The sequence below is a fragment of the Marmota monax genome, unplaced genomic scaffold (assembly GCF_021218885.2).
Source record: "Marmota monax isolate L192 unplaced genomic scaffold, Marmota_monax_Labrador192_F-V1.1 WCK01_AAM20220418_F8-fsc00205, whole genome shotgun sequence".
In the NCBI taxonomy this organism is placed as follows: domain Eukaryota; kingdom Metazoa; phylum Chordata; class Mammalia; order Rodentia; family Sciuridae; genus Marmota; species Marmota monax.
Window position 1 is genome coordinate 1,645,687 of NW_026692417.1, and position 24,577 is coordinate 1,670,263.

The 24,577-nt window shown below is 51.2% G+C and overlaps 1 protein-coding gene across 5 annotated transcripts in view; it reads left to right on the top strand.

Annotated features, from left to right (window-relative positions):
* Map3k14 (mitogen-activated protein kinase kinase kinase 14) overlaps positions 1 to 22,148 on the top strand; it is a 42,874-nt gene extending 20,726 nt beyond the window's left edge. For 3 of the 5 annotated variants that reach the window (XM_046442721.2, XM_046442722.2, XM_058578751.1), the window contains exons 2-16: positions 2,383 to 2,658; positions 3,745 to 3,814; positions 5,340 to 5,538; positions 5,641 to 6,255; positions 7,457 to 7,594; positions 13,667 to 13,796; positions 14,237 to 14,368; positions 14,886 to 14,990; positions 15,893 to 16,056; positions 16,705 to 16,855; positions 18,414 to 18,740; positions 18,880 to 18,986; positions 19,286 to 19,430; positions 20,283 to 20,383; positions 20,675 to 22,148. In XM_046442721.2, the coding sequence (XP_046298677.1) occupies positions 2,403 to 2,658; positions 3,745 to 3,814; positions 5,340 to 5,538; positions 5,641 to 6,255; positions 7,457 to 7,594; positions 13,667 to 13,796; positions 14,237 to 14,368; positions 14,886 to 14,990; positions 15,893 to 16,056; positions 16,705 to 16,855; positions 18,414 to 18,740; positions 18,880 to 18,986; positions 19,286 to 19,430; positions 20,283 to 20,383; positions 20,675 to 20,839 (2,805 nt within the window). In that variant the 5' untranslated portion in view covers positions 2,383 to 2,402 and the 3' untranslated portion in view covers positions 20,840 to 22,148. Of the gene's footprint in view, positions 1 to 2,382; positions 2,659 to 3,744; positions 3,815 to 3,842; positions 4,239 to 5,339; positions 5,539 to 5,640; positions 6,256 to 7,456; positions 7,595 to 13,666; positions 13,797 to 14,236; positions 14,369 to 14,885; positions 14,991 to 15,892; positions 16,057 to 16,704; positions 16,856 to 18,413; positions 18,741 to 18,879; positions 18,987 to 19,285; positions 19,431 to 20,155; positions 20,384 to 20,674 lie in introns of those variants that run through there. The other 2 variants (XM_058578752.1, XM_046442725.2) reach the window with 2 other exon arrangements.
* Positions 22,149 to 24,577: the final 2,429 nt, after the last annotated feature.

Consider the following 24,577-nt stretch of genomic DNA (forward strand, 5'->3'; position numbering starts at 1 on the left):
GGCACAAAATCTAAAGGGCCTAGGGTCTGGGATCTAGTTGGTGAGCTGGGTAACCTCAGGTAAGTCTCTATGTAATGAAGACACAGATTCTGTAATTGAAAACAAGGAGATCAAGTAGCATTGACCTTCCTGTAACTGTAAGCACACCTCTACTACTGTTCGGTTTGGAGGTTTTTTAGTTTGTTCTTTTTTCCCCCCTTTTAAACTTTTTTTTTTTTAGTTTTCGGCAGACACAACATCTTTCTTTGTATGTGGTGCTGAGGATCAAACCCGGGGCGCACGCATGCCAGGCAAGCGCACTACCGCTTGAGCCACATCCCCAGCCCCCCTTTTAAACTTTTTTGTAGTTGTAGATGGACAGCATGTCTTTATTTTCATTTGTTTATTTTTACATGGTGCTAAGGGTCTAACCCAATGCCTCACACCTGCTCTGCAAGCTACAGCCCCGCCCCTTTTAGTTTGTTCTTATGATCACACTTTCCCTGGTAAAGAGGCTGAGAAAGATGAGATCTACTCCACACCTCAGATCAGTTCTTCTCTGGAGGAGGGGGGCTTGGGGCAGTGCATAGGGCAATGAAAGAAATGGTTACAAAAATTAGCCTTCCCTGGAGGCCTTTCACCAATTTGAAAGCCAGAACATCCCTTCGACCTTTTAAGATGGCCAGTCATGGTGAGGTTGCCCATCTGGCCTGCTCAGCACCTGGCCTCAGGAAGCAGGCATCTCTGCTGAAGCTGGAGCTCCTTTGAGTTGAGAGCCAGGCAGCCCTTGAAGGCTGAGATCCAAGGAACAAATTACCAGCTCAACCAACCCGTCCCACCTCCCAGTCCCACCTCCTGGTCCAGTGCTATCTTACATAGTAATCGGTGGGAAAAGATAAGTGAGGCAGATTCCTCGAAGCCTGGCCTGGTGTTCTTCAGCTTCCCGCAATCTTGTTACAACCTTTGGGCCTGATGGAGCAGAAGGCTAGAGAGTTAGTTTTGTCTACCTGTGGCTTGCCTTTCTTCCTCAAGAACAAACAAAGGCATTTACCTGATTTAATGGCATTATAGCAGAGAAGACTACACCTGTTAGTGATAGCTTTAAGACTGATCTGTGATCGGAAGGCAATTATTAAAAACCTGTCCGCATTTGGTTCCTTCTTAGGCTTTGTCTAAAGCAAGGACACACCCCAGCAGGGCCCTGCCTTTAAAAAGTCCCTGTCTTTAAAGAGGTTTCCAAATGCTAACAATCTCAAACTGCCCCGTCCCCTTTCATGATAATTGTGGTCTCTGTGCTGTTTATATGGATGGTCAGCAGCATGGGGCTGCTCTCCCCTGCAGCTTCCTTGGGAAGGCTCAGGGCTAGTGAAGAGGATCCCGAGACAGATAGATTCCTCTTGCTTTGACCTCAGATTTCTAGAAGTATTGGTTGGTGTTGGGTTTCCAATATAAATGCCACTACTAACACTGCCTAAAAGAAAAATGATATCTAGAAATTTTCAGCGAGTGAGTCTGAACAGTAGAGGAAAAAGCATGTCAGTCCCTTCTGGAGAACACACACATATGCATCTTGGGAAAGGAGCCACGTGCTGAGCACCATTGCAGGTTGAGTATTAGACTTTGTAAGATATATATACACATATATACTGTATATATGTATGTATTATGTATGAATATATTTTTATACATTCATGTGCTGTGTATCAACATTTTGATCAATATTGGGTCAGATAATATAACAATAGCCCCATTAAATAATATTGTCTAGTGACTCATAGCCATTATAGTGGTGTATGTACATTCTATGCCGTTCACACAATGGTTAAGCTACCTAAGGATGTGTTTTTCAGGACATACTCCCATCATTAAGTGATGCAAGGCTATGCATATATCTACCTCTTTCGAGGGGACAACACAGTACCTTGATTCTGTCCACTTTTTTTCTGGAGGAAAGGCACTGTGGGCTGCATAGACATGTCCTCTGTGAAGGCAAGGCTTCTGTGGGGACGAAGAAGTGACGGTTTGGAGGTTGGGAATCACTGCCTGTCCTGGGGAAAGAGTTTGCCAAACAACAGACCATTCGTTATTGAAAGACAAGAAGCATCCAGGCCTGATGTTTATATTGTTGCTGTCCCAGGGGGAACAGGCTGGAATCCTCCCTGTTGGCCTGGCGCAGGAGCAATTTATGTCAGGGTACCTCTGGGGTCAGGATCACACACTTGGAACGTGTAGATGAGAAGGTTGACTCCTTGGCCATTTGCGATGTTTGAAGGTTGTGTACATGGCATGAAGAAGCAGAGACCATTTGTCCCCTGCGTCTTTCCTGACCCCTGAGCCTGCCTTACACCCACCCCACTAGGGCCTGAGCTTAGGAGTGACCTGCTCTGTGTTGGTTCTCCTCAGGGTGAGAGTGAGCCTGGGAGATGGCAGTGATGGAAGTGGCCTGCCCAGGCGCCCCTGGCTCAGCCATCGGGCAGCAGAAGGAGCTGGCCAAGGCCAAGGAGAAGACGCAGTCACTGGGAAAGAAGCAGAGCTGCGTCTACAAGCTGGAGGCTGTGGAGAAGAGCCCAGTGTTCTGCGGGAAGTGGGACATCCTGAACGACGTGATTACCAAAGGCACAGCTAAGGAAGGCTCTGAGGGCGGCCCAGCCGCCATCTCCATCATCGCTCAGGCTGAATGTGAGGGCCTGGATTGCAGTGGGCATGGGGCACAGGGGCGGGCTTGCAGGTGGGTGGCTGACCACGAATAAAGGCCAACCTCAAGGCCCCCTATGAGAGAGCAAGATTAGGGTGACCACTTCATAAAATTCTCACAAGACACATTGGGAGTCCAATCCCCAAATCAATATGAACTGGGAACGATAAAAGTGCCCGGATGGAACACTGAGCTGGGGCATAGGCTGTGTCCATCGTTGTAACCAGAGCAGAGGAAGAAAGCCCAGAGGAAAGAGCACTAGGGGCTCCTTGAAGGATCCTCAAGCAGGCCACTAACCTCTGCTGTGATCTGGAGCAGCCCAGGTGTTTGGAGAAGCCCAGACAGGAAAAGCCGGGTTTCCTGGAAAGCCCCACCAGGGCTTCAAGCCCTTCACCACTTTCCATCAGAGTGGCCCCACCCCAGAGAATGAGCACCCTTCTCTTGGGTCTGCTGGACCAGTCTAGGGGCAGTCAGCCACTGCAGGGTAAGGCCAGCGTGGCCCTTTCTGTTTCTAGCCCAGATGCCTTGGGCTGACTAGTAATGGCAGCTACCACAGAGGCAGAAACTCCAGGAGGGCTCGGGCGAGCCAGGATCCCCCTCCTACTGTGTCACCTCACCTTCAACCCAGGAGCCGGACAGCTGCTGGTGGCGTTTCCCCACATAGACATAGCCATTGTCTCCCACTGCCTTCTGGTTGGTTTTTGAGGTGAAAGAATATAAATTAGTGAAGACACACATATATACATAAACATGAATGTATAATAGCTTATATTTGTTGAGCCACCACCGTGTGCCAAGCACTGTTTGGAGTGTTCGGGTGGCCTGTCTCACTGAAGCTTCACAGTCAGTGTAGTGAGGTGGGCACCGTACAGCCCCCATCTTGTAGATGTCCCCTCTGCTCTTGACCAATAAAGGGAGAGAAGGAGGCTTGTCTGGGAGATGAGCCGGTTGAGCTGGGAGGGGAAGGAGGAGCCCAAGTGGGACTGTCTCTAAAATCTCTCTCCTAAGTGCTGAATTCCTGATCTTTCTCTTCTTTCTGCTAATCCAACCCTTTTTCCTTGACTTAAAAGGTGAAAATAGCCAAGAGTTCAGCCCCACCTTCTCAGAACGAATCTTCATCGCGGGGTCAAAGCAGTACAGGTAAGAAAGCATGCTGGCACAGGAAGGGGACACTGCTAGGTGTCCACCTCCCTGAACGCCTGCCCTGGCTGCTCCCCACCACCCCTGGCTCCCTGCTCAGCACCTGGGCTCAGCCCCTGGCAGCCGCCCAGCTTTCCCAGCCGAGCCACGCTGTCAGCCAAGCAAGCTTTGCAGAAGCTCCCCACAGCTCACGGAGGACTCCTGGCTCCCATCAGCTTGACATTTTATTTTTATTCTCTTCTGAGTCCTGAGGCACCCCTGGTTTCCCATCAATAGGAGGATGCCGGGAACAGCAGTTACTTCCAGCTGGTGTGCAGCCATGAGCACAGGCCCAGAGAGGCCACCCTTACTGTCCTCCGAGAAAACACCTGAGATGGCTTACTCCTGTGTGACACACCAAGTAGGCATAAGGCTTATGAAAATAGTAAGGGACACAGATTTTTTTTTTTAAGTAATAATTTGAGCCTCTGAATTTTTGTTTGTTGTTGTTGTTGTTTTAGTTGACAGTAGATCTTTATTGTATTTATTTGTATGTGGTGCTGAGATCAAACCCAGTGCCTCACGCATGCTATGCAAGCTCTACCACTGAGCCACAGCCCTAGCCCAGGTCACAGATTTGAGCCATTCGATGGCCCTATGGAAGGAAGCCAGGGCCAGGCTCTCTCTGTCCCCAGATTCCCCATTCCCTCAAAGGTGAATTGTAGCAACTGAGAGTTCAACCTAGAAACAGTTCCCTCCTCCCCACCTGGCAGACTTTTTGTCATCTGTAGTGGGAAACTGCTAAAGATGAAAAGGCCAGGGGGACTTGGTTGTTGCTCAGGAACCAAGAAATGCCTGTCCAGGTCAGGCTTGGTGGCGCATCTGTAGTCCCAGCACTCTGGAGGCTAAGGTGGGAGGATCCCTTGAGCCCAGGTGTTTGAGACCAGCCCGGGCAACATAAAGAAGTCCCAACTCAAAAATTAAAGAAAAAAGAAATAGGGGCTGGGATCGTGGCTCAGTGGTAGAGCACTCATCTAATATGTGTGAGGCACTGGTTCAATCCTCAGCACCACATAAAAATAAATAAATAAACGTCCAACTACAACTAAAACATATATATTAAAAAAAAAGAAAAGAAAAAGAAATGCTCAATGCTTGGTCAAATTGCTTACATTGCCTCCGACTACATTTGGCCCAGAGAAGGGGGATTCTAATGAACCCACTTCTGTCAGCTGCCTGAGAGAAGCCCACAGGCCTCCAGCCACCTTTGTGAGGACAGTAGACCACATACACAATAATGGTCCCGTAAGATTATATCACCTAGTGACTTCATAGCTGTCTTAGTTCCTGTAAGTTCAATGTTACATTTGCACAATGAAATCACAGAATACAACATTTCTTGGACTGTCCCCCTTTTGTTAAGTGATGCATGACTGTAATGAGAAAGCTGGGATTTGTGCTCAAGTCTGTCTCTCCCTGTTATCTGAACCATTCCATCTTCCTGCTTTCTTGTACTCAAACTGTGGATCTGTCCCTTTTTTGACAGCCATCCTGAGAGTCTTGATCAAATCCCCAACAATGTGGCCCATGCAACCGAGGGCAAAATGGCCCGTGTGTGTTGGAAGGGAAAGCGTCACAGCAAAGCCCGGAAGAAACGGAAGAAGAAGAGCTCCAAGGCAGGAGTGTCCTTGGCCAAACCCTTGCCCAGAACCCCTGAGCAGGAGAGCTGCACAGTTCCAGTGCAGGTGAGGCCCACAGCCCCCGCCCAGGCCCCAGCTCACGAGGCCTTCGGAATGGAGCCTGTGCCCTGATCCTGGCCCTGTGTCCTAACACCTATTTCCCCACAGGAGGACGAGTCTCCACTAGGTGCCCTGTATGTCAGAAATGCCCCCCAGTTCACCAAGCCTTTGAAGGAACCAGGCCTTGACCACCTCAGCTTTAAGAAACTCGGAGAGGATCTACGGCCAGTACTGCCTCGACCGGAACTCCACAAACTCATCAGCCCCTTGCAATGTCTAAACCACGTGTGGAAACTCCACCACCCACAGGACATGGTCCCTCTGCCCCATTCCACTCACCCCTTTCCCTACAGCAGATTGCCCCATCCCTTCCCGTTCCACCCTCTCCAGCCCTGGAAACCCCACCCACTGGAATCCTTCTTCCTGGGCAAACTAGCCAGTGTAGATGACCAGAAGCCCCTTCCCGGCCCACACCTAAGCAAACTGACCTGCATAGACGGTCAGAAACCTCTGCCTGGCCCACACCTGGAGCCCAGCTTCCCGGTTCAGAGCTCCCGTGAGAAGTTCGTGGAAGAGTACCTGGTGCATGCTCTCCAAGGCAGCGTGAGCTCAGGCCAGGCCCACAGCTTGGCCAGCCTGGCCAAAACATGGTCAGCCGGGGGCTCCAGGGCCCAGAGGCCCAGCCCTGAAACCGAGGACAATGAAGGCGTACTGCTTACTGAGGTAACTACTCCCTTCGAGTCCTTTACGCATACCTTCACCACTAACTCTCAGGCCAAGAGCCACAGCTGGGGTCAGGTGGTGCCTACTATGGGAACAGAGCAGACCTTAGGAGATGGTTCTCTCCCTGTCAGAGTCACTCATGCTCATGGTAACAAAGCAATTAGTAGCAAAGTACTTGGGGATTATATTAGTCAGCTCCCCATTACTGTGACAAAATGCCTGAAATAATCAGTTTCAAAGGAAGAATGGTTTATTTTGCTTCATAGTCTCAGAGGTTTCAGTCCATGGTCACTTGATCCTGTTGCTTTGGTGGTTCAGCAGGAGTGCCTGGCGAGAGGCCTGTTCACCTCCTGGTGGCTCGGAAGCAAAGAGTATCCCCTTCAAGGACACCTTCACCCAAATGACCTAACTTCCTCCCACTAAGTCCCACCTCTTGAAGGTTCCACCATCTCCCAATAGTTTGGTGATCAAGCCTCCAACACATGGGTTTTGAGGGGACATGTAAGATATAAACCATAGCAGTCATATTTCTTTCCACCTGCAGCCTCACTTTCCACAGCCTTTCTAGCTGATTCTATTTTTTGTTCTCATTATCTTCCTCATTAACACTGAATTGTGCTTATTGTATGAATGATACACATACTGGAAAATAGGAATACACACAGAGCAGCTCGAGACTATTTCATAACCTGATAGGAAAGATGAGGACTTTGCCATCACCATTACCCTTTCCTTCCTTTTTCCTCTAGTTCTTTCCCCAAATACCTTCAGAACTGTAAATGATTGATCTTAACGTTACTTTGGGGTTACATTTACTTCACATGATCCCTTTAGCCCTGCCCTTTTTCATTGTTCCTCTCTTTCTTCTTCCTTCTGGCTCCTGAGTTACATTGTTTTCATGGTCAAGGTTGTTGCCATTCTGTGTCTGTCCCTCCATCACAAGCCCGAGAGGTCTTCCTCACAAGAACCTCCTGGCCCCAGGCAGCTGGTGCACTTACCTTTGCCTTCTCCTTGTTTCTTTAAGCCCCATCGCTTCCTGTTCTGTGGTCCCCCTCAGAGCCTGCCTTGACCCAGCGGTGTCTTTGGAGGCACCAGCAGCCCTGGCAATGGCCCACAGCTGGAGAGCCTTCCCCACTGTAGCCCCTTATTCCCTCTGCTGTCCTGACCACTGAAACTGGCCTCTCTCTCTTGCTAACTCTAGAAGCTCAAGCCAGTGGATTATGAGTACCGAGAAGAAGCCCACTGGGCCACGCGCCAGCCCCGCCTAGGCAGAGGCTCCTTCGGAGAGGTCCACAGGATGAAGGACAAGCAGACAGGCTTCCAGTGTGCTGTCAAAAAGGTATGCCAAAAAGGTACATCAAGGTTCTGGGGGCTACAGGGGAGCCAGGCAAGGGCTGCTGCCATCCACATTCTGTCTTTCAAGGACAGCCACAGGGTTGCCGTGGCTTTGACTTGATAACAACCTGGCCATCGCTAGCTGCCCTCGGTCAGCTGGAACTGGAAGGGAGCAATGTGTCACATGGCCTGGGCTGGTCACTGCCCTCGGTATGCATGCCTGTGAGAAGCAATGTGAGAGCACATGGCTTCAAGGTCTGAATACAGCCAGGGCCACTGGTGACACCAGGGCCTGTAGGGGCAAGTCCAAACCTGGAAGGTGGTCGGATCCTCATGAAATCCATGCTGAGCTAAAACCTGCAGGCCACCCGGTGGGGCTACTGTACACTTTGGACCGGAAGGTAATTAGAACAGTAGCCTCCACCTGTCAGGTACCCCCTGGAAAGTGGCAGACACAGGGAGTTACACACGGGTCTGCTCCAGGTTCAAGCCATGCCACCTGCTGGCCAGGTGCAGCACAGATGGCCATCACAGGGGAACACGACTCAGCAAGAGATGGAGGAGATGGCTTAATGCAGCAGAATTGGGGTTCAGACCCAGAGCCATGGTGTGGCTCTGTGCCGCTGTTCAGGAAGAGAGGAAGGAGGGAAGACTCGTGGTCCTGGGGTCTTGATTAGCAGCAGAAGGTGGAGTCACCTCTCCTACCCCTCATCTCCCCAGTGACTTGCCCAGCTGGGCCTAAAGCCCAGGCCCAGGTGACAATCAGCAGCAGCTGCAGATCCACAGACATAGAGGGTGTTGGCCCTGCTCCCCACAGCACTGTTCTCCCTCCCAACTTGGAGCTCCCCTCAATCGGAAACCATCTTGTTCGCAGCCCAAACTCCAAACCCCAGGGTGAACCATTTTCTTGGCCCATGGGGCAAGGTAAATAAGCTCAGAAATGGATTGGTTTCAAGTGGCTTATGTCAAAGACTCTGATCCCCAAAAGGAAATGGACCAAGGTGCCAGACCCAACAGGCCCCACATACTCAGGTCCTGTGCAGGGTGAACCCCACCACTCCTGTCCTGACTGCCTGTGACTTCAAGGGCTGAGGCTCTAGCTGGGCGGTGAATGACCGTGGGCCAGGCTGTTGGAGTTCTTGAGTGTGATCCTCAGGGTGGTGGGATGAGAGAGGGGTCAGTCTGTCCATTTTACCCCAGACTTCACATACACCGTGTCGGATAAGCAAGCACCTCCCTGCCCCCCCACCACTGGCAGAAGCACATGCTGAGCTCTTGCCAGCACGGATCATCTTCCACTTGGATGCCAGGGCCACGTGCCTGACCTCCTCAGCTGCAGTTCCCTTCCCCAGGCCACCGGAGAAGGCTCAGCTGTCCCTCCTGAGAGGCCGTGGGAGGAGGGTGAGAAAGTGTGAAGTGTCCTAGAGACGAGCACCCAGTGCTGGGAGCTTAGTCACTGGGTTCTCAGCTGTTCCTCTGCTGAGGTCCTCAGAGTCCCAGGCAACAGGGTAAACAACCCTGATGAGGTGGAAGAGGACAGTACTCCATTTCTCATCCCCTGTGCCCAGGCAGTGGGGAATGATCCAAGCATAAGACCTGGACTTCCAGCACCAGAGGTGGCCATGCTGAGGACTCCACCTCCCCCCACCCAGGAGCCCCAGCAGGGATGGTTGTTGTCCTTCTACCCAGCCGCTGTTGCTTGGGCAGGCAGTGGTGTCCCTTCCGTGGGGTGTAGCTCAGTGGTAGAGCACTTGCCTAGCAAGCATGAGGCCCCAGGTTCTATCCCTAGTTCCACCCACACACCACAAAAAAAGTTCTTGATGATGGGGACGGGACAGGGGAAGCAGGTAAATGATCAGAAGTTAGACTGTGCCTGGGGTAAGAGCAAGTCCGTGCTCCTTTGATGCTCCTAGGGAGGATTCAGGATGTGTGATGTCACATGGTAACACCAGCATTCCCTTGGTCTTAAGAATATCTTTGGCCTTAGGTCGCATGATGATTGACCACAAGTCTAGGGTTTAATGCAGGTTTTGGGTTGTTTTTTTTAATAAAGTTTTCTTTGGTCTTTGCTATTTATTTATTTATTTTTGGTACCAGGGATTAAACCCAGGAGTGCTCAACCACTGAGCCACATCCCTAGCCTTTTTTTTTTTTTTTTTAATTTTGAGACAGGGTCTTGCTAAGTTTCTGAGGGCCTCACTAAATTGCTAAGGCTGCCTTTGAATTTGCGATCCTCCTGCCTCAGCCTCCCATGTCACTGAGATTACAAGCATTCACCACCATGCCCAGCTGATCTTTATTTTAATTTCAAACAGATACAGGCTTATTATAAAATCATTAATGAATGCCAAAAAAAGAAAAGTCTTCTTGTTCCCCAGTCCTGTTCACCGAGATAAATGCCACTTGACATAAATTTTTTTAGACTTTTTATGCATATATAAGTATGAAGTTATTTTTTTATAAAAATGATATCCTACTCTCTAAATTATTCTGTACCATGATTTTTTTCATGTAATACATATATGGACAGAGTTCCTTGTTGGCTCCTGTACAGCTCTTGTGTTTTGTTATGTTGTTTTGTTTTCGTTTTGTTGTTTTGGTTCCAGGGGTTGAACTCAGGAGTGCTTAACCACTAAACCACATCCCCATCCCTTTTCTTTTTTTTAAACTTCATTTTATTTGTTTTTATTTTTATGTGGTCCCAGGGAACAAACCCAGTGCCTCACACGTGCTAGGTAAGCACTCTACCACCGAGCCACAACTCCGGGCCTCCCTTTTCATTTTTTATTTTGAGACAAGGTCTCACTAAGTTGCTTAGAGCCTCTCTAAATTGCTGAGGCTGGTTTTGAATTTGCCATCCTCCTGCCTCAGCCTCCTGAGCTGCTGGGATTGTATGCACCCACATTCTTTGTGTTTTTTAACGCCAACATATAAATTCTTATCACAGTCAGTGAATGGATTCAGAGGATTCCTGAATTCCTGAAATATGATTCAAAAATGTGTGTGTTGATGTGTGGGCACACACACACTTTTAAATGGAGAAGGGTCCATATCTTTTATCAGATTCTCAAACAGGTCTGTGGGCCAAATAGGGTTAAGAACCTTTTGTTTTAGGACATCTGGCTCAAGTATGGCATTCTGGGAGCCTCCCTTTGGCTCTGCCACTGATCTGGGATAGTGTGGCCTTGGCCAAGTCAAACCAGCTGTCACCAAGCACCTGCTTTGTGCCAGACACTGTACAGGGACTGGGGAAAGAGCTGTGGAATCCACAGGCCTGACCTGAAGGAACTTGAGTTATAACCTCGGATAGGCTTTTACATGGCATGGCGGTGACGCAGCCAGCCCCAGACACGTGTTTAGAATGAAAACAACAAAGATGAAGGGGAGACTGTTTTGATAGTGATGAGGAAATGGGGACCACCTAGTATTTCCTGGACATCTATGTTCCCAGTCCTATATTAGTCACTTTCCTATGTTTATATTGCTAGAATCTTCTAAAGAACTTGTAGAGTTGCTTATGCCTCTTTCTTTACTGATAGAATAAAACAGATAAGAATACAAAGAACACAAAAGGAGAGAGTTTCAAGGAGGAAAAGTGGTCTGTGTCAGGTAAGGTCTCTGAAGTGAGGGGAGTGGCTTCTGAATGTGACAGAAGGCTGATGGCAGTCCACGCTTCCCCCTGGGGACGCTCGCTCCTGAATGAATGTAGAAACCTCCAGGATTAAAGGCTAAGCCCAGAATGTTCTTCAAGAGGTAGAGCAGCTGGCATCTGGTGTCAGACTTCCCTGACCAAAGTTCTGGCTGTGGTACTCTCTTCCCAGTGACCTTGGACAAGTCACTTGTCCAGGTTTCAGCTTCCTTGTCTGTGAAATGGCAGTGGTGACAGCACCTTAAACCGTGCCTGGCTTACGCCAGTGGGCATTAAACGCTAGTCCTCATTCACATCCTCCTCACACCCGGCCCCCTTTATTTGGGCATGAGGACCCTGAAGTCCAGAGAAGAGAGGTGCGCCAGATGGGCAGCTGGCCTGAGCCAGAGGCTGGGGTGCTTTCTCCACCGATCCCCTGAGGACAGCTCTTTCTCCTTGCTTCCTTGGGTTCACCTAGACTTGTGAAGCGCCTTGTTTTTGTGGCTTCCATCTGACCCACTTTGGTCTAGGTGATGGAAATGTCTAAATGTCTTAGTATTACTGGGACACTTAGAGGACATAGGTATTTCTTAGAAGTGAAGCCAAAGTTTCCCACACTATCTTGATTCACAACCCTTAATATCTCAGACAATTTTTCATGGCACCCCAAGCCAAAACAAATACCTAACCATTCATTTAATAGATAGTTAGGTTAAATAATAAATCTATCATAAAACTTAGCAACCATTTGAAAAGCGAGACATGTAAGTTGAAAGAAAAAAAAAATCTCCTTTCCTTCTTAAAATTACTAACGGGACTTAGGCCTTGTTGGCCACTGCATGGCTTCTTGAACATTGAAATCAGATTGGATAGCACCACCTTCATTTCCTGTTCCACATCCCACAAAGTACTTTTTATCACAGCAACCTCCAAAATCCTAGCTTCTTAAAGACATATCATCAAAAAGAATGCAGCCAGCTGAGGAGAGCTCCGTGGTAAAGCATTTGCCTGGCACACGTGAAGCCCTGGGTTTGATCTTCGGGACCATTAAAAAAAAAAAGAATTCAGCATGATCTAATGTTGGAACTGACCTATCTCTAAAAGTAGTTCACACCATCTCCTGAAGATGTTGAGCATCCCCATTTACTTCAAATACAATATCCCATAGCACCTTTTTGAATTCCCAGTGGTGCCCTGGGGTGCTTCACTTCACAGTTGGGGGTGGTGGGGGCACAGTGATAAGGTTAAAGACATTTACTGGTGCAAATCCTGCTGCTGAATTAGTTCTAGTCAGTTTCAGTGACCTTTTAGGGCTGGAAATACTAACAAAAGTCAAAGTTCATGTAAGTTGGTTAACTGAACCAGATAATTCTTTGACCAGGTGAGAAAGATTTCCCACGGATAGGCAAAAAGTCCAACAGTCCCACGTCAACAGAGCTCCTGTTGGTGGAGTCAGCAAATCCTCAAACAAAACCCTAACACATCTTTTCCAGCTGGTTCTGTGACCACTGGCGCCCCCTGGCGATGCCACTCCAGGCTTACAGGAGAACCAGTGGCAGCAGCAAGAACTCTATGCAGAAATCTGAGCGTTTAACAAGCTGCTGTTTGAGTTGGTGGGAGGAAGTAAAGAGCTAGCCCTTCCAAATTCTCATTCTAACTGAGGTAGATAACACTGTCCCCACCATGGTAGCATGGTTGATGGGAAGTGTGCAGCACTCTTAAATGGCTGAGCCAGGATCTAAGACCAAGATGTCTGTTCACAAGGCCTATTTCCTCCTGCCATTGCCAAGCTGCAGGTCCCTGCAAAAAGTAGTGGACATTCTCAGTCCTGTTAGTCACAGCAGGAGTGGCCCTGGCCAAAACCTTCCCTAGAAGCCTCATCAGAACCCAAGCTAGGAAGAACTGAAAATAGAGTAAATATAAACACAGGCCTGTCTATGTAGACATTTTAGTTCTCTGAGGAAAAAGAAATAATTACAAGAAGAGTAAAGAAATGTGCTGGGAGGGGTGCTGAGGGCCCAGAGACAGGAGACAGAAAGGTGGGAAGCTTCCGTCTAAAGGGGAGACTCAGATGTTGACAAACAGAAGGACCCATGTCCTAGAATATTGCCCAGACAGTTGGGCTGGGGGCAAAGAATGTTCTGGGTTTGGCACATTGAGGGTAGGCAGCATGCCAGGAGCCTGGATAAGGACTGTGGTTTGTGTGACTGTTTTCTCACACCGTCAGCACTGCCGAACTTTAAGTATGAGCACTTGTCCCTGACGCCAAGGATACACAGTACAATTTAGTCCCTGAGAACCCAGCAGACCCATCCGGCCCATCTGGCCTGGGCATCATCATTGGAAGCATCAGCAACATCTGCATGTGGAGGACCAAGAGTCCCCATGGGATGCCAGCAACCAGCTGGCCCCTCTCCCTTGACACAAGCCTCCACTGGGTCCTTTCAGGTGCGGGTCGAGGTGTTTCGGGCAGAGGAACTGATGGCATGTGCAGGATTGACCTCACCCAGAATCGTCCCTTTGTATGGTGCTGTAAGGGAAGGTCCTTGGGTCAATATCTTCATGGAGCTGTTGGAAGGTAAGGAGCCAGGGCCCAATCCTTCTCCCTCACAAGTCAAGGGCAAGAATTTCCCCAAGTCGGCCAGGCACAGCGGCACACGCCTGTAATCCCAGCAGCATGGGAGACTGAGGAAGGAGGACACAGGTTCAAAGCCAGCCTCAGCAATGGTGAGGCACTAAGCAACTCAGTGAGACCCTGTCTCTAAATAAAATACAAAAAAGGGCTGGGGATGTGCGAGTGCCCCTGGGTTCAATCCCTGATACCCCCCAAAAAAATAAAAAGTTTCCCCAAGTGCTTCCCAGATTGACGGTGGTCTCTAGTCAGTCCACATATAACCTCTTGGCCCTATAATGTCTGCAGGAAAGGCCTGCTTTGCCACTACCTGCCCTTCAACCTTGTTCTTGGCTGTGTGGAGGCCTGGGAAAGCCCCAAGTAAAGACTGGCTGTTGGTCTTCTAGGTGGCTCACTGGGCCAGCTCATAAAGCAGAAGGGCTGTCTGCCAGAGGACCGGGCCCTTTACTACCTGGGCCAGGCCCTGGAGGGGCTGGAATACCTCCATTCACGGCGGATTCTGCATGGAGATATCAAAGGTGAGGCTCCCACCCCCACAGCCTGGTCCCACAGGCTCTTGCCCCGTGCCTGCCTGGCTTCCTCCCAGTTCTTCTGGGCCTGCCTGGTCACCTCCAGTGACAGGGTCTGAGTCAGGCTGACAGGACTATGCCTTATGGGAAGAGAATGTTTTTTCCACACCCTACACCTGGCACTCTGGTTACCAGTGGGTGGTATCTACCGAACTGGAAACCAAGCTTCGACCTACTGGTGACCCCTGGGAGAGGGTAGGGCAGCAGAGTGGAGTGGCAGGGTCCCCAAAAGTAGCCCCTGCTCCTGTCTCCTCAGGCTCAGATCCTGCCTGCTGCCTGCCTCTAGCCTACACTTACACCCCCTCCCTTCCTCCATATCTAATGAAACAAATCTGAGGCAGCAGCTGCCATGTAGGGTAGGCCAGAAAATTACTTCACTGGAGACCAGGCCAGCTGAGCCCTGGTGGGCTGGGACCCGTCACGACTTAACTGTTCTCTTCTTCCCTGTGCTGGTGCTGGCCTTCAGCTGACAACGTGCTTCTGTCCACTGATGGGAGCCATGCGGCCCTCTGTGACTTTGGCCATGCCGTGTGCCTGCAACCTGATGGCCTGGGGAAGTCCTTGCTCACAGGTAAGTCCCCAGAGCGCCCCTCCCCATGATGACAATAGCCAATGCCCTTTACTAGGCATTAGCCAGGTGCCTTGTTGCTTCCACAGTGGGAATGAGTGATGTGAGCACTTTATGTTCCCCAAAAGATTTGAGCCCCACAGCCACCCTGGGTTATTACAAGGCTCTTGTTATGTGTAAATGCAGTAATGGATGTCAAGCACTCAGTTCTGATGCTCCAGTGAAGAGAGCAGGAAGGTGGAAAACTCCGACACAGGTCCCAGGCTTCACAGATGGTGATTTTTCTTTTTTTTTTTTTTTTTTTTTGAGACTAGGTCTTGCTAAGTTGCTGAGGACCTCACTAAGTTGCTGAGGCTGGCTTTAAATGTGTGATCCTTCTGCCTCAGCCTCTTCCAGAGCCTCTGGAATTACAGATATGTGCCACCATGCTCAGCTAAAATGTCTATTTTTGACCTCCATTTCTCTGATTATTAAAATAACCCATGCCTATTGTAAAATACTTGGCAAGAATGGAGTTAAGTGGTATTAAAGAGGAAGGGAAAATAATTCATGCTATTCTTGATCAGAGAGATAATTGTGAATTTTTTTTTCTTTTTCATTTTACTAACATTTGAGGAGCATCATAGCAGCAATTAATCCTCTATTACTGAATTTTCAATGCCCAGCCCCCTCCCCATTTTAAGGGTTCAGTCTGGAGGGCAGAGCCGTGCTGTGGATGACAGATTGCTCTGCACCCCAGCAGAGTCCCAAGCTGAGCAGGTTTGCCTTTGAGGCTTTATTTATTTAAAGTACTTCAACTGAGACGAATTCAAGGAACTCCTGGAATTAACTAGAATGGGAAATGCTGAAGTTCTTGCCCACCCGAGGTCTCAGGTGATATTTCTGTCTTTCCCTGGCCTTCTCAGGGGACTACATCCCTGGCACAGAGACCCACATGGCCCCAGAGGTGGTGATGGGCAAGCCCTGTGATGCCAAGGTGGACATCTGGAGCAGCTGCTGCATGATGCTGCACATGCTCAACGGCTGCCACCCCTGGACTCAGTACTTCCGAGGGCCGCTCTGCCTCAAGGTCAGTGGTAGTGGTGGCTCCAGGACAGCCAGCAGGGGAGGCAGCAGGGCCACAGGCCTGAGCTGAAGGCTTGAGGGGGCCTCCCATTTTGGCTGCTGCGTGACAGATGTGAGCAGGAAGAGGCTTTGCCATAAATGTGAGATTCTGGGGCTGGGGATGTGGCTCAAGTGGTAGCATGCTCGCCTGGCATGCGTGCGGCCCGGGTTCGATCCTCAGCACCACATACAAACAAAGATGTTGTGTCTGCCGAAAACTAAAATAAATAAATATTTAAAAAAAAATAAAAAAATAAATGTGAGATTCTAATTAAAAGACCTGTCACCCAAATCTGGGGGTTCCAGAAGAAGTCCCAGCTGAGGGAGTCTCATAGTTCATGGCAAGTCAGAGCTCTCTTTTGCCCACACACTGGGCCACCTCCGCCTGCCTCCTGACAGGGCATCTTGCTGCCTGGCTCTGGCTCATCCCACCCGGCTTCTTGTTTCCCTTTTCTAGGAAGAGTCCAGCCCTGGCTCTGCCCCAGATCTCTCCATTCCTTGTGGCAGACCCCAGAGCAGCATGGGGGCGAGGGATATGGCAGAGAGCAAGCACAGAAGGCTGGATAGGGAACGAGGGGGAGGCAGGCCTCATATGTTGTCTTTTGACCCCCAGATTGCCAACGAGCCTCCACCTGTGAGAGAGATCCCTCCCTCCTGCTCCCCTCTCACGGCCCAGGCCATCCAAGAAGGGCTGAGGAAGGAACCTGTCCACCGAGCGTCAGCGACAGAGCTGCGGGGCAAGGTTGGCCGGGCACTGCAGCAAGGTAAGAGCTGGCAGGGCACAGAGCAGTGGGCCATGAGAGGGACGGGGCAGGGGTGGTCAGCACTGGGGTCCTCAGCCTCTGGGATCCTCAGTCTCACCGCCATCTGGAGCAGAGGATGACACCAGCCTTGTGGGTGCTGGGAAGATTGCGGTGCTATCTTAGTGAGGGCAGTGCTCAAGAAGTGGGAGAAAGGGGCTACCACGCAGAAAAGTGGGTCGAACTGGTTAGGGATCAGAGAGCGTGAGCTGAAGCCACGCACCACTTAACAGCCATCCTGAAAATTGAGAGTACCAAGTACTCTGGGCTGGGGTACAGCAGGAGCCCTGGGCACTGCTGGAGGCTGTGTTGGCGAGGCTGCAGGCTCAATGGAAGGCACCTGGCAGCCGTCCAAAGTCAATGGATCTGGGAGCTGTCCCCTCCACTCCTGGGTGCACTGTCAAAGGAATTTCCACCCATTCTGCAGCCTCATTTTGGGAGGAGAGTTGGGTCTCTCACCTGGAGAGTGGAGTGGCAAAGGATGGGGGATGGGGCAGCACTCAGTGCCAAAAGCCACTCCATGATCGCAGAGTGGGGACTGAGCTGAAAGCCAGAGTGCTGAGTGAAAAGAGGAACCGACAGGAGACCTGGGGCATACATCTTTATTGTATATGAAAAATCAACAAATGAGCTGGGCGCTCCCAAAATCCCAGCTCCTGGGGAGACTTAGGTATGAAGGATCACAAGTTCAAGAAAAACCTGAGCAATCAAGTCCCCGTCTCAAAATAAAATATAAAGGGTTGGGAGGGTAGCTCCATGGTAGAGCATTGCCCAGCATATGTGATAACCTGGGTTCAGCCCCCAGTACTAGAAAAAAGGAAGAAAAAGAAAAAAGCAGCAAGTGAAAATGACATATTTTGCAAGAACACAACCAAATCAAAAGGAACACAACAATGTGGAGAGAGGAAAGGCAGTGGCTATAGAAATGAAAGGGGAATAAACACAACAAAGACTTTTCACAGCCTGTCACCAAAATCAAGTGGTATTTACAATTATAAGGATGCCCCAGGGAACTGCCCCCACACCAGAGAAATGGCGCCCTGGGGAAGCACCAGTCTAGGGCTGGGACGAGAGAGTCAGTGGGTGGCTCTTTACCTGGGAACTCTGGGTCGGTGTTGTCGCAGAGCTGTTTTTTGTGTTTGCGGTGGTGGAGATGGAACCCAGGGTTTCACTCCTGCTAGGCAAGTGCTTTACCTCAGAGCCACACTCCCAGCCCCCAGAGCCCTTTTTCATCTTTTCTTCGCTCACCAAAATCCTCTGGAACTGATTTTGCTGTAGTTTTCAAATTTGCTGCTAACATCTAGAAGGAAAATAGATTAAAAACAGAGATACAGTCCTATTCCTGTTTTATGGGCCATCAGAAGAGGCCTCCTCCAGGGCCCCCCATGCTGCCTCCACATCAGGGCCCCAGCAGCCCCACTCTGCTCCCCTCTAGCCCCATTCCACTCAGGAGAGGCCACTCCTGTGGGGTCGGCATCTATGCTGTGTGTTTTCATCTCCTCTCATGTGCTCTCTGTTATAGTGGGAGGTCTGAAGAGCCCTTGGAGGGGAGAATATAAAGAACCAAGACATCCACCGCCACACCAAGCCAGCTGCCACCAGGCCCCACATGCCCAGCCAAGGGAGCGGTCACCAGCTGTGGACACCACTGGAGGGGCCCCTAAGCTTCAGCCTCCTCTACCACCGGAGCCCCCAGAGCGGAACAAGTCTCCAGCCCTGAGCAAGGAGGAATCTGGCATGTGGGAACCCTTGCCTTTGTCCTCCCTGGACCCAGCCCCTGCCAGAAGCCCCAGCTCACCAGAGCGGAGAGCAACCTTCCCCGAGCTGGAGCTGCAGCAGCTGGAAATAGGTAGGGCAGCCAGGCTGGGGTCCCCGAGCGCTGGCCCTGGGCCTTGCACCAAGGCTTCTCTGTATACCAGCCTGATTTCTCCCAGCCCCTTCCTTGGGCCCTTCCAACATTTCACATTCACTTTCCCTTTTCCCTACAGAATTATTTCTGAACAGCCTGTCCCAACCTTTTTCTCTGGAGGAGCAGGAACAAATTCTTTCATGCCTCAGCATCGACAGCCGCTCTCTGTCAGATGACAGTGAGAAGGTGAGTTGTCCATGGACGGGGAGTCACGCTTCTCCTGGCCCCGGGCACAGAGTAGAGGCTTTATGTCCAGCTGGGGAATGGGCTATGGTGCAAGTGGTGGGCGAGAGAGGATGACGGGAGAACAGGGAAGTTGGCTTTGGTCCCCTGTAGACATACACTTTACCCTCCTTCAGACTAGGACATGATAGCGCCTCATCCCCCCAGAGGGTCCAGGCCACTTTTGTCCCAAAAGAGACAAAAGACAAGAGATAGTTCCCTGAACCCAGGGCCCTGAATCTGTGCCCATTCCTGTGTTTCAGAACCCATCAAAGGCCTCTCAGAGCTCTCGGGACACCCTGAGTTCCGGTGTACACTCATGGGGCAGCCAGGCGGAGGCTGGAAGCTCCAGCTGCAACATGGTGCTGGCCCGAGGGCGGCCCACCGACACCCCGAGCTACTTCAATGGTAGGTCCCCTTTTCACCTGCTCTGCAGCCCCACATCAGCTGGGCTACCTGGAGCTAGGGAGTCACAGAGGGTTTCATGTCCCCTTCCCCGGGCACCCTGAACATGAGGCCCTTGGCAAGGACCCTAATCATCCACAAGCCTTTCCTGGTGGGACAATGAAATGTCATTGTCCTCTTATTGGCTGCTGATGGAGTCCCAGAAGGTCCCCTGGCTTGGGGAGGGGAGCAGACTCTCCTGGCTTGGAGTCCAGAAGCTGAGTAATTAATGTGTTCTGAGGGAAAAAGAAGGAAATAGGATCCGAGAGCATTTTAACCAACAAGTCAGTGACGAGTCCACTGGACTCTTCTCCAGGGATTTGAGGTCAGAGGATAAGAAAGACAATGTATAATTTTCAAGTTTGGTTGCATGGAGTGGTGGCTGGGCTTCATCAGCCTACAGCTCTGGCCGGTGTGATTCGTGGCAGCAGGTCCCCCCTGCCTGGGCCAAAGGCCATCTCAGCTCAGGAAGCAATCTGTGTTGCCCGCAATCTAATTTAAGAGTCTTTGTGTTCAGTTCCTTTCTGTTTTGCATCCAAGTTGGAGTGCTGCTTCCCCCTGGGAGCCAACCTCAGCTCTTAGCAATATGCAGGCTAAATTCCAGGTGTTGGTGGCCACCGAGAGTTATAGCAGGTGTGTACTAGAAGGGCCACTCCAACCTAAATTTCATCTCTGCCGCTTGATCACAGCTGGACCTGCTCCCCTCTACAGAGAGCAGAGTGACTTCTAACAAAAGGTTCCCCCGTCCCCTGCCTGTCCCTGCTCCCTGAGAAGCCAACAGCTGCCCTCCTGACTGTCACCTTGCCTGCCATCTAGGTGTGAAAGTCCAAATACAGTCTCTCAATGGTGAACAGCTGCACATACGGGAGTTCCACCGGGTCAAGGTGGGAGACATCGCAACGGGCATCAGCAGCCAGGTAAGGGGGTTACACACCTAGAGTCAGAGTCCCCACCCTCCAGGAGGAAGGCTTTCAAATAAATAGAAATGGCACTCTCAAGAAAAGTTGGACGTGGCTTCAGATGTCCCCGGGGTCTCAGTGATTGAGGAGCCAGATGGGATTCGCCTGGTTCTCCAGAATGAGAGGCTGCCTGTTCAGCTGGAGGAAGATGTCTCCCAGGGTGGTTGGGGACCTCATCAGTTTCACACTTCTAGGTGACTTCTGAGCCCTGTGCCACTGTCTCAATCCATTGGTTTGTTCCACCCCTAGATCCCAGCTGCAGCCTTCAGCTTGGTGACCAAAGACGGGCAGCCTGTTCGCTATGACATGGAGGTGCCTGACTCGGGCATCGATCTGCAGTGCACCCTGGCCCCTGATGGCAGCTTTGCCTGGAGCTGGAGGGTCAAGCATGGCCGGCTGGAGAATCGGCCCTAGCCCTGCCTTCCACAGCTAGCTCCAGTCCACCTGGAGCAACCTTTCTTCTGGGTGCTTGATGCCACCCTGAGATACAGATCCAGCCTGTTCCTAGGGATCTGCTGTCCCCTGACTCAGTAGTGGGTCCAGGGGCTGGCAGCAGCAAAGTGGGGGCAAATGATATACCACCCCCCCTGGACTTCCCACCTGAGTCCTGCCATCTCTGCCAAGAAAATGTTCCAGCCACGTCAGGAGACAGAGGAAGGAAGGCAGGAGGACTCTTCCCATGGGAACCAAGAGGGTCTTCTCTGCATTGCTTCACATGAGTTGGCCTGACCCATTTGGATCAGTGACCACTTGCTGGCAATCGGAGGAAAGCAACTTCCGGCCTGGGGCAGGAGAAGCAAGAGAGCCCCAGGCAAGTGTGAGAGTGAGGGCCCATGCCCAGGTCATCTAGGACCAGAGCAGCAGGTGTTCCTGCCCTTGCATTAGTGGGGGCTTCTGACCCCTTGCCTGGCCTTCCTGGCTGCAGACCCCCTTTGGGATAGAGGAGGAAGAAATGCCCAGCACTGGGAAGGAAGCCTCCTTGGTAGAACACACCACCTTTGTAGGTTGTCACAGCTCAGTTCCTAAGTCAAACTCTGGTTCAGCCAAGAACCAAAGAAGGTGTTGCAGTGAAGTGGTTCTCAGCCCTTAGGCACAAGCACGTGTCCCTTTGCTGCTCCCCAGAAGAGCAGGCCCCGTGCGCTGCCACAGACTGGCTGACACTTAGTTCCCTTGTCTAGACAAGTGAAGATCGACATGAGACCCACCTGACAGGAACAGTCTGCAGATGGGGCACCGTATAGGGGCTGTTCCCCTGCCACACTGCCAACATCCAGTACACTTGCCCTGCCCAGCCCCTGGTCCCAGGGCACTGCCAGATACACTTTGCACTCCAATGACCTCAAAGCACTTTCCTGGCTGCCTTCCAGGAGGGCAGTGGCTCTACATGGACACAAGCAGGCCAGGGTATGGGTGAAGGGACTCAGTCTTGACTGTCCATGTACATTTGATCCCTCAAACCTCTCCTCAGTTTAAGGTGAGCACTCCCTACCCACGGCCCCTGCTCGGCCTTTTATTTGCGGGGAGCTGCTCGAGACTCATGTAGCATTAAATCAACTGTGAATTGTTGCAGGGAGGGGCACAAGATCCCTCCTCAGAAGCAGCTCGTCCCCCACCCAGCCGATGTGGCCTTTGTCCCGCTGTTAGCATGGAGCCAGACTGCTCCAGGGAGAGCTGGCCCCATAGTTCTAACCCAACACTGCAGCCCCTCCAAGCTGCAGTGTTGGGTTAGAACTATGTGAACAATAAAGTTTGGAGTGATTACATCATTTAAGCCACAGGTGTCTCTTTTTCCTGCCTGCTCTCTGGACCCCATGATCTCTGGACTATCCATTCAGACCAGTTAGGCAAGATGCCCTGCCCATGGTAGAAAGGAAATCCCTGAGGAAATTGCAGGGCCAAGCGGGGGAGGGAGAAGACACCAGACTTGCACACTTTGCCAAGGTGGTCAGCCCAGTACCTCCCGAAGGCAACTAGAGGTGGGATGTTAGGCATTGACCAGGCACCGAGAAGTAGGTGCATGAAAAATGCCTCAGCTCATCCCTCCTGTCCCTGAGGCCTGGCATCCACTGAACTGAACTGAGTGTGGGCTGGGGCTCTTCCCACTTCCAGCTGCTCATGAGCATCTGCATGGGGGTGGAGGGTGACTTTGCCTGAATGAGTTCCTTGGACACAGAGCAGGGTCTGGCTGAGGACCAATGTGGCAGGGACAGAGGATACCTTGAATGATCTGGCTCCACACCCCCAATAGCTGTGCACAGTGAATGTGCATTGCACATCTGTGCAGCTTGGGTTGATTCATCTGTTCCGGAGGGATCTGGACCCACGAAAGGGCAGCGTCAGGTGCCCAGAGCGGTGCTGAGTCCAGTCTAGCAGCCTCCCGCTTACCACACCCTCCCTCTGTGTGATCTGCCAGAGCGCAGTTCCCTAGCCTAAGGAGTCGCGGCGGGAACGTCACAGAAGCGGCGACATCACAGGCGCCAGCGCCCCCAGTATTTCCAGCGCCCCCACATCCCCCCGCACCAAAGAGCGCACTGGAGGCGGAGGGGCAGCAGCCACCAGTCCGCTCCCCGCCTCCCAGACAGAGCCTCGGTCAGCATGGGGCTGACAGGTGGGAGCGAAGGGCAGGGTGGGCGCCTAGGGCGGCAGGGCAAGCGCGGGCGGGGGAGGGAAGCGAGCGAGCGGGAGGGGGCTGAACAGAACGTGCCTGGGGCGCGGGAAAGGAAGGTGGACCCGCCAAAGCCTTATGACAACCCTTACTCCACCCGCAGCCTCAGCACCTAATGATTGTGCACGGCCGCGCACTTACTCCTCTTGAGCTGAATTCAGGGTGTTCTTGGAAGGGCGCTGGACCCACGGAAAGGGTAGTCGCCGTGTGTCCAGGAAACGACTCACGAATTATTCCTAACTGCAGATACTCCCCCAAACTCACGTCCAACTCCTTGGTTGATGCTTGGAACTTTACAGGAAGGAGCAGTCGATTTTCAACAAGTATTTATTGGTCACCTTTTCCACTTGAGGACTCAGATCTCAACTGAAATTAGGACTTTCTTCTTGGAACCAGCTATCCCAGGACTTGAGCCAGTATTAAACATGCGCCAGAGAGTAGCTCTCTCCGTTCCCAAAATCCATGGTTAAGGAATTTTCACAGGCACCATAAATCACTCCTGTGACATTTATTGCACCCCTTCCAAGACTCTTGTGCCAGGCCCTGAAAAGTGGATTGACTCAACAAAGTTGAGATGTAGGTGGGACAGCTTGGTTTGTCAGAGAAGATGACACTGGAGATTAGAGTTGGGCTTTCAGGCATGTTTAAGATTTTTCTGGGAGAGGGTTTTCCAAATATAATAACATGTGCAAAAGCACTGGGGCACAAAAGAGCCTGCCATACTCTGGGTTAACTTGACCTTGAGGCAAGGGACAGGAAGCAGGATGCCAAAAAATGAAGGCCACAGTGGAGTCTGGTGTGACTGGAGGCAGGTGTTATGTAGCTGACTCTCAGGGATCAGTGAGAAGCCCAGATTGAAGGAGAACATGGTTGCAGTGTTTCCACTAGAGGCTTGAAGAGATTTCAAATAGCTAATGAGAATCATCCCAGGGTTCGGAGCCAGCAAGGCTTGCTTTCAGGTTATGTGCTGTTCTTTATCGCTGTGCAACCTCATAGGAGTTTTCTCATCTCTGAGAGGACAGTCATAGCCACCGTGCATAAGGAAGCTGTGAAGTCAATGTGTGCAAAGCACTCAGCTCAAGCACCAGCAGGAAGTCAGTGCTAGGCTTGTGTTGGCTGTGGCATTGGGAGGCAAGGAGAGAAACAGTGGAGATGGAAAAGGAAGGTCAGGAGCTACAGAAGTGTGGGGGAGTCACAGGTGACAGAGGTTTCTAAATTCAGGCAAAGGATGAATCAGGAGAGGAGAAGGGAGTTATCAAGAGAGGAAAGCCTGGAAAAGAAAGAGGGTGTGTCAGGCATGCAGAATAGCACTGGCCACACGAAGTCTGGCCTTGCAGCGTGTGAACTTGAGACAAGAAAAGCAGGATCAACTGCAGGGTTTGGCAGAGGGAGAGGGATGAGGAATTCGGATTTTTTTGCAAAGACGTTTGCTGAGCATCTACCTTGTGCCAGGCTCCATGCCGAGAAGAGACTCCAAGTGAGCAACC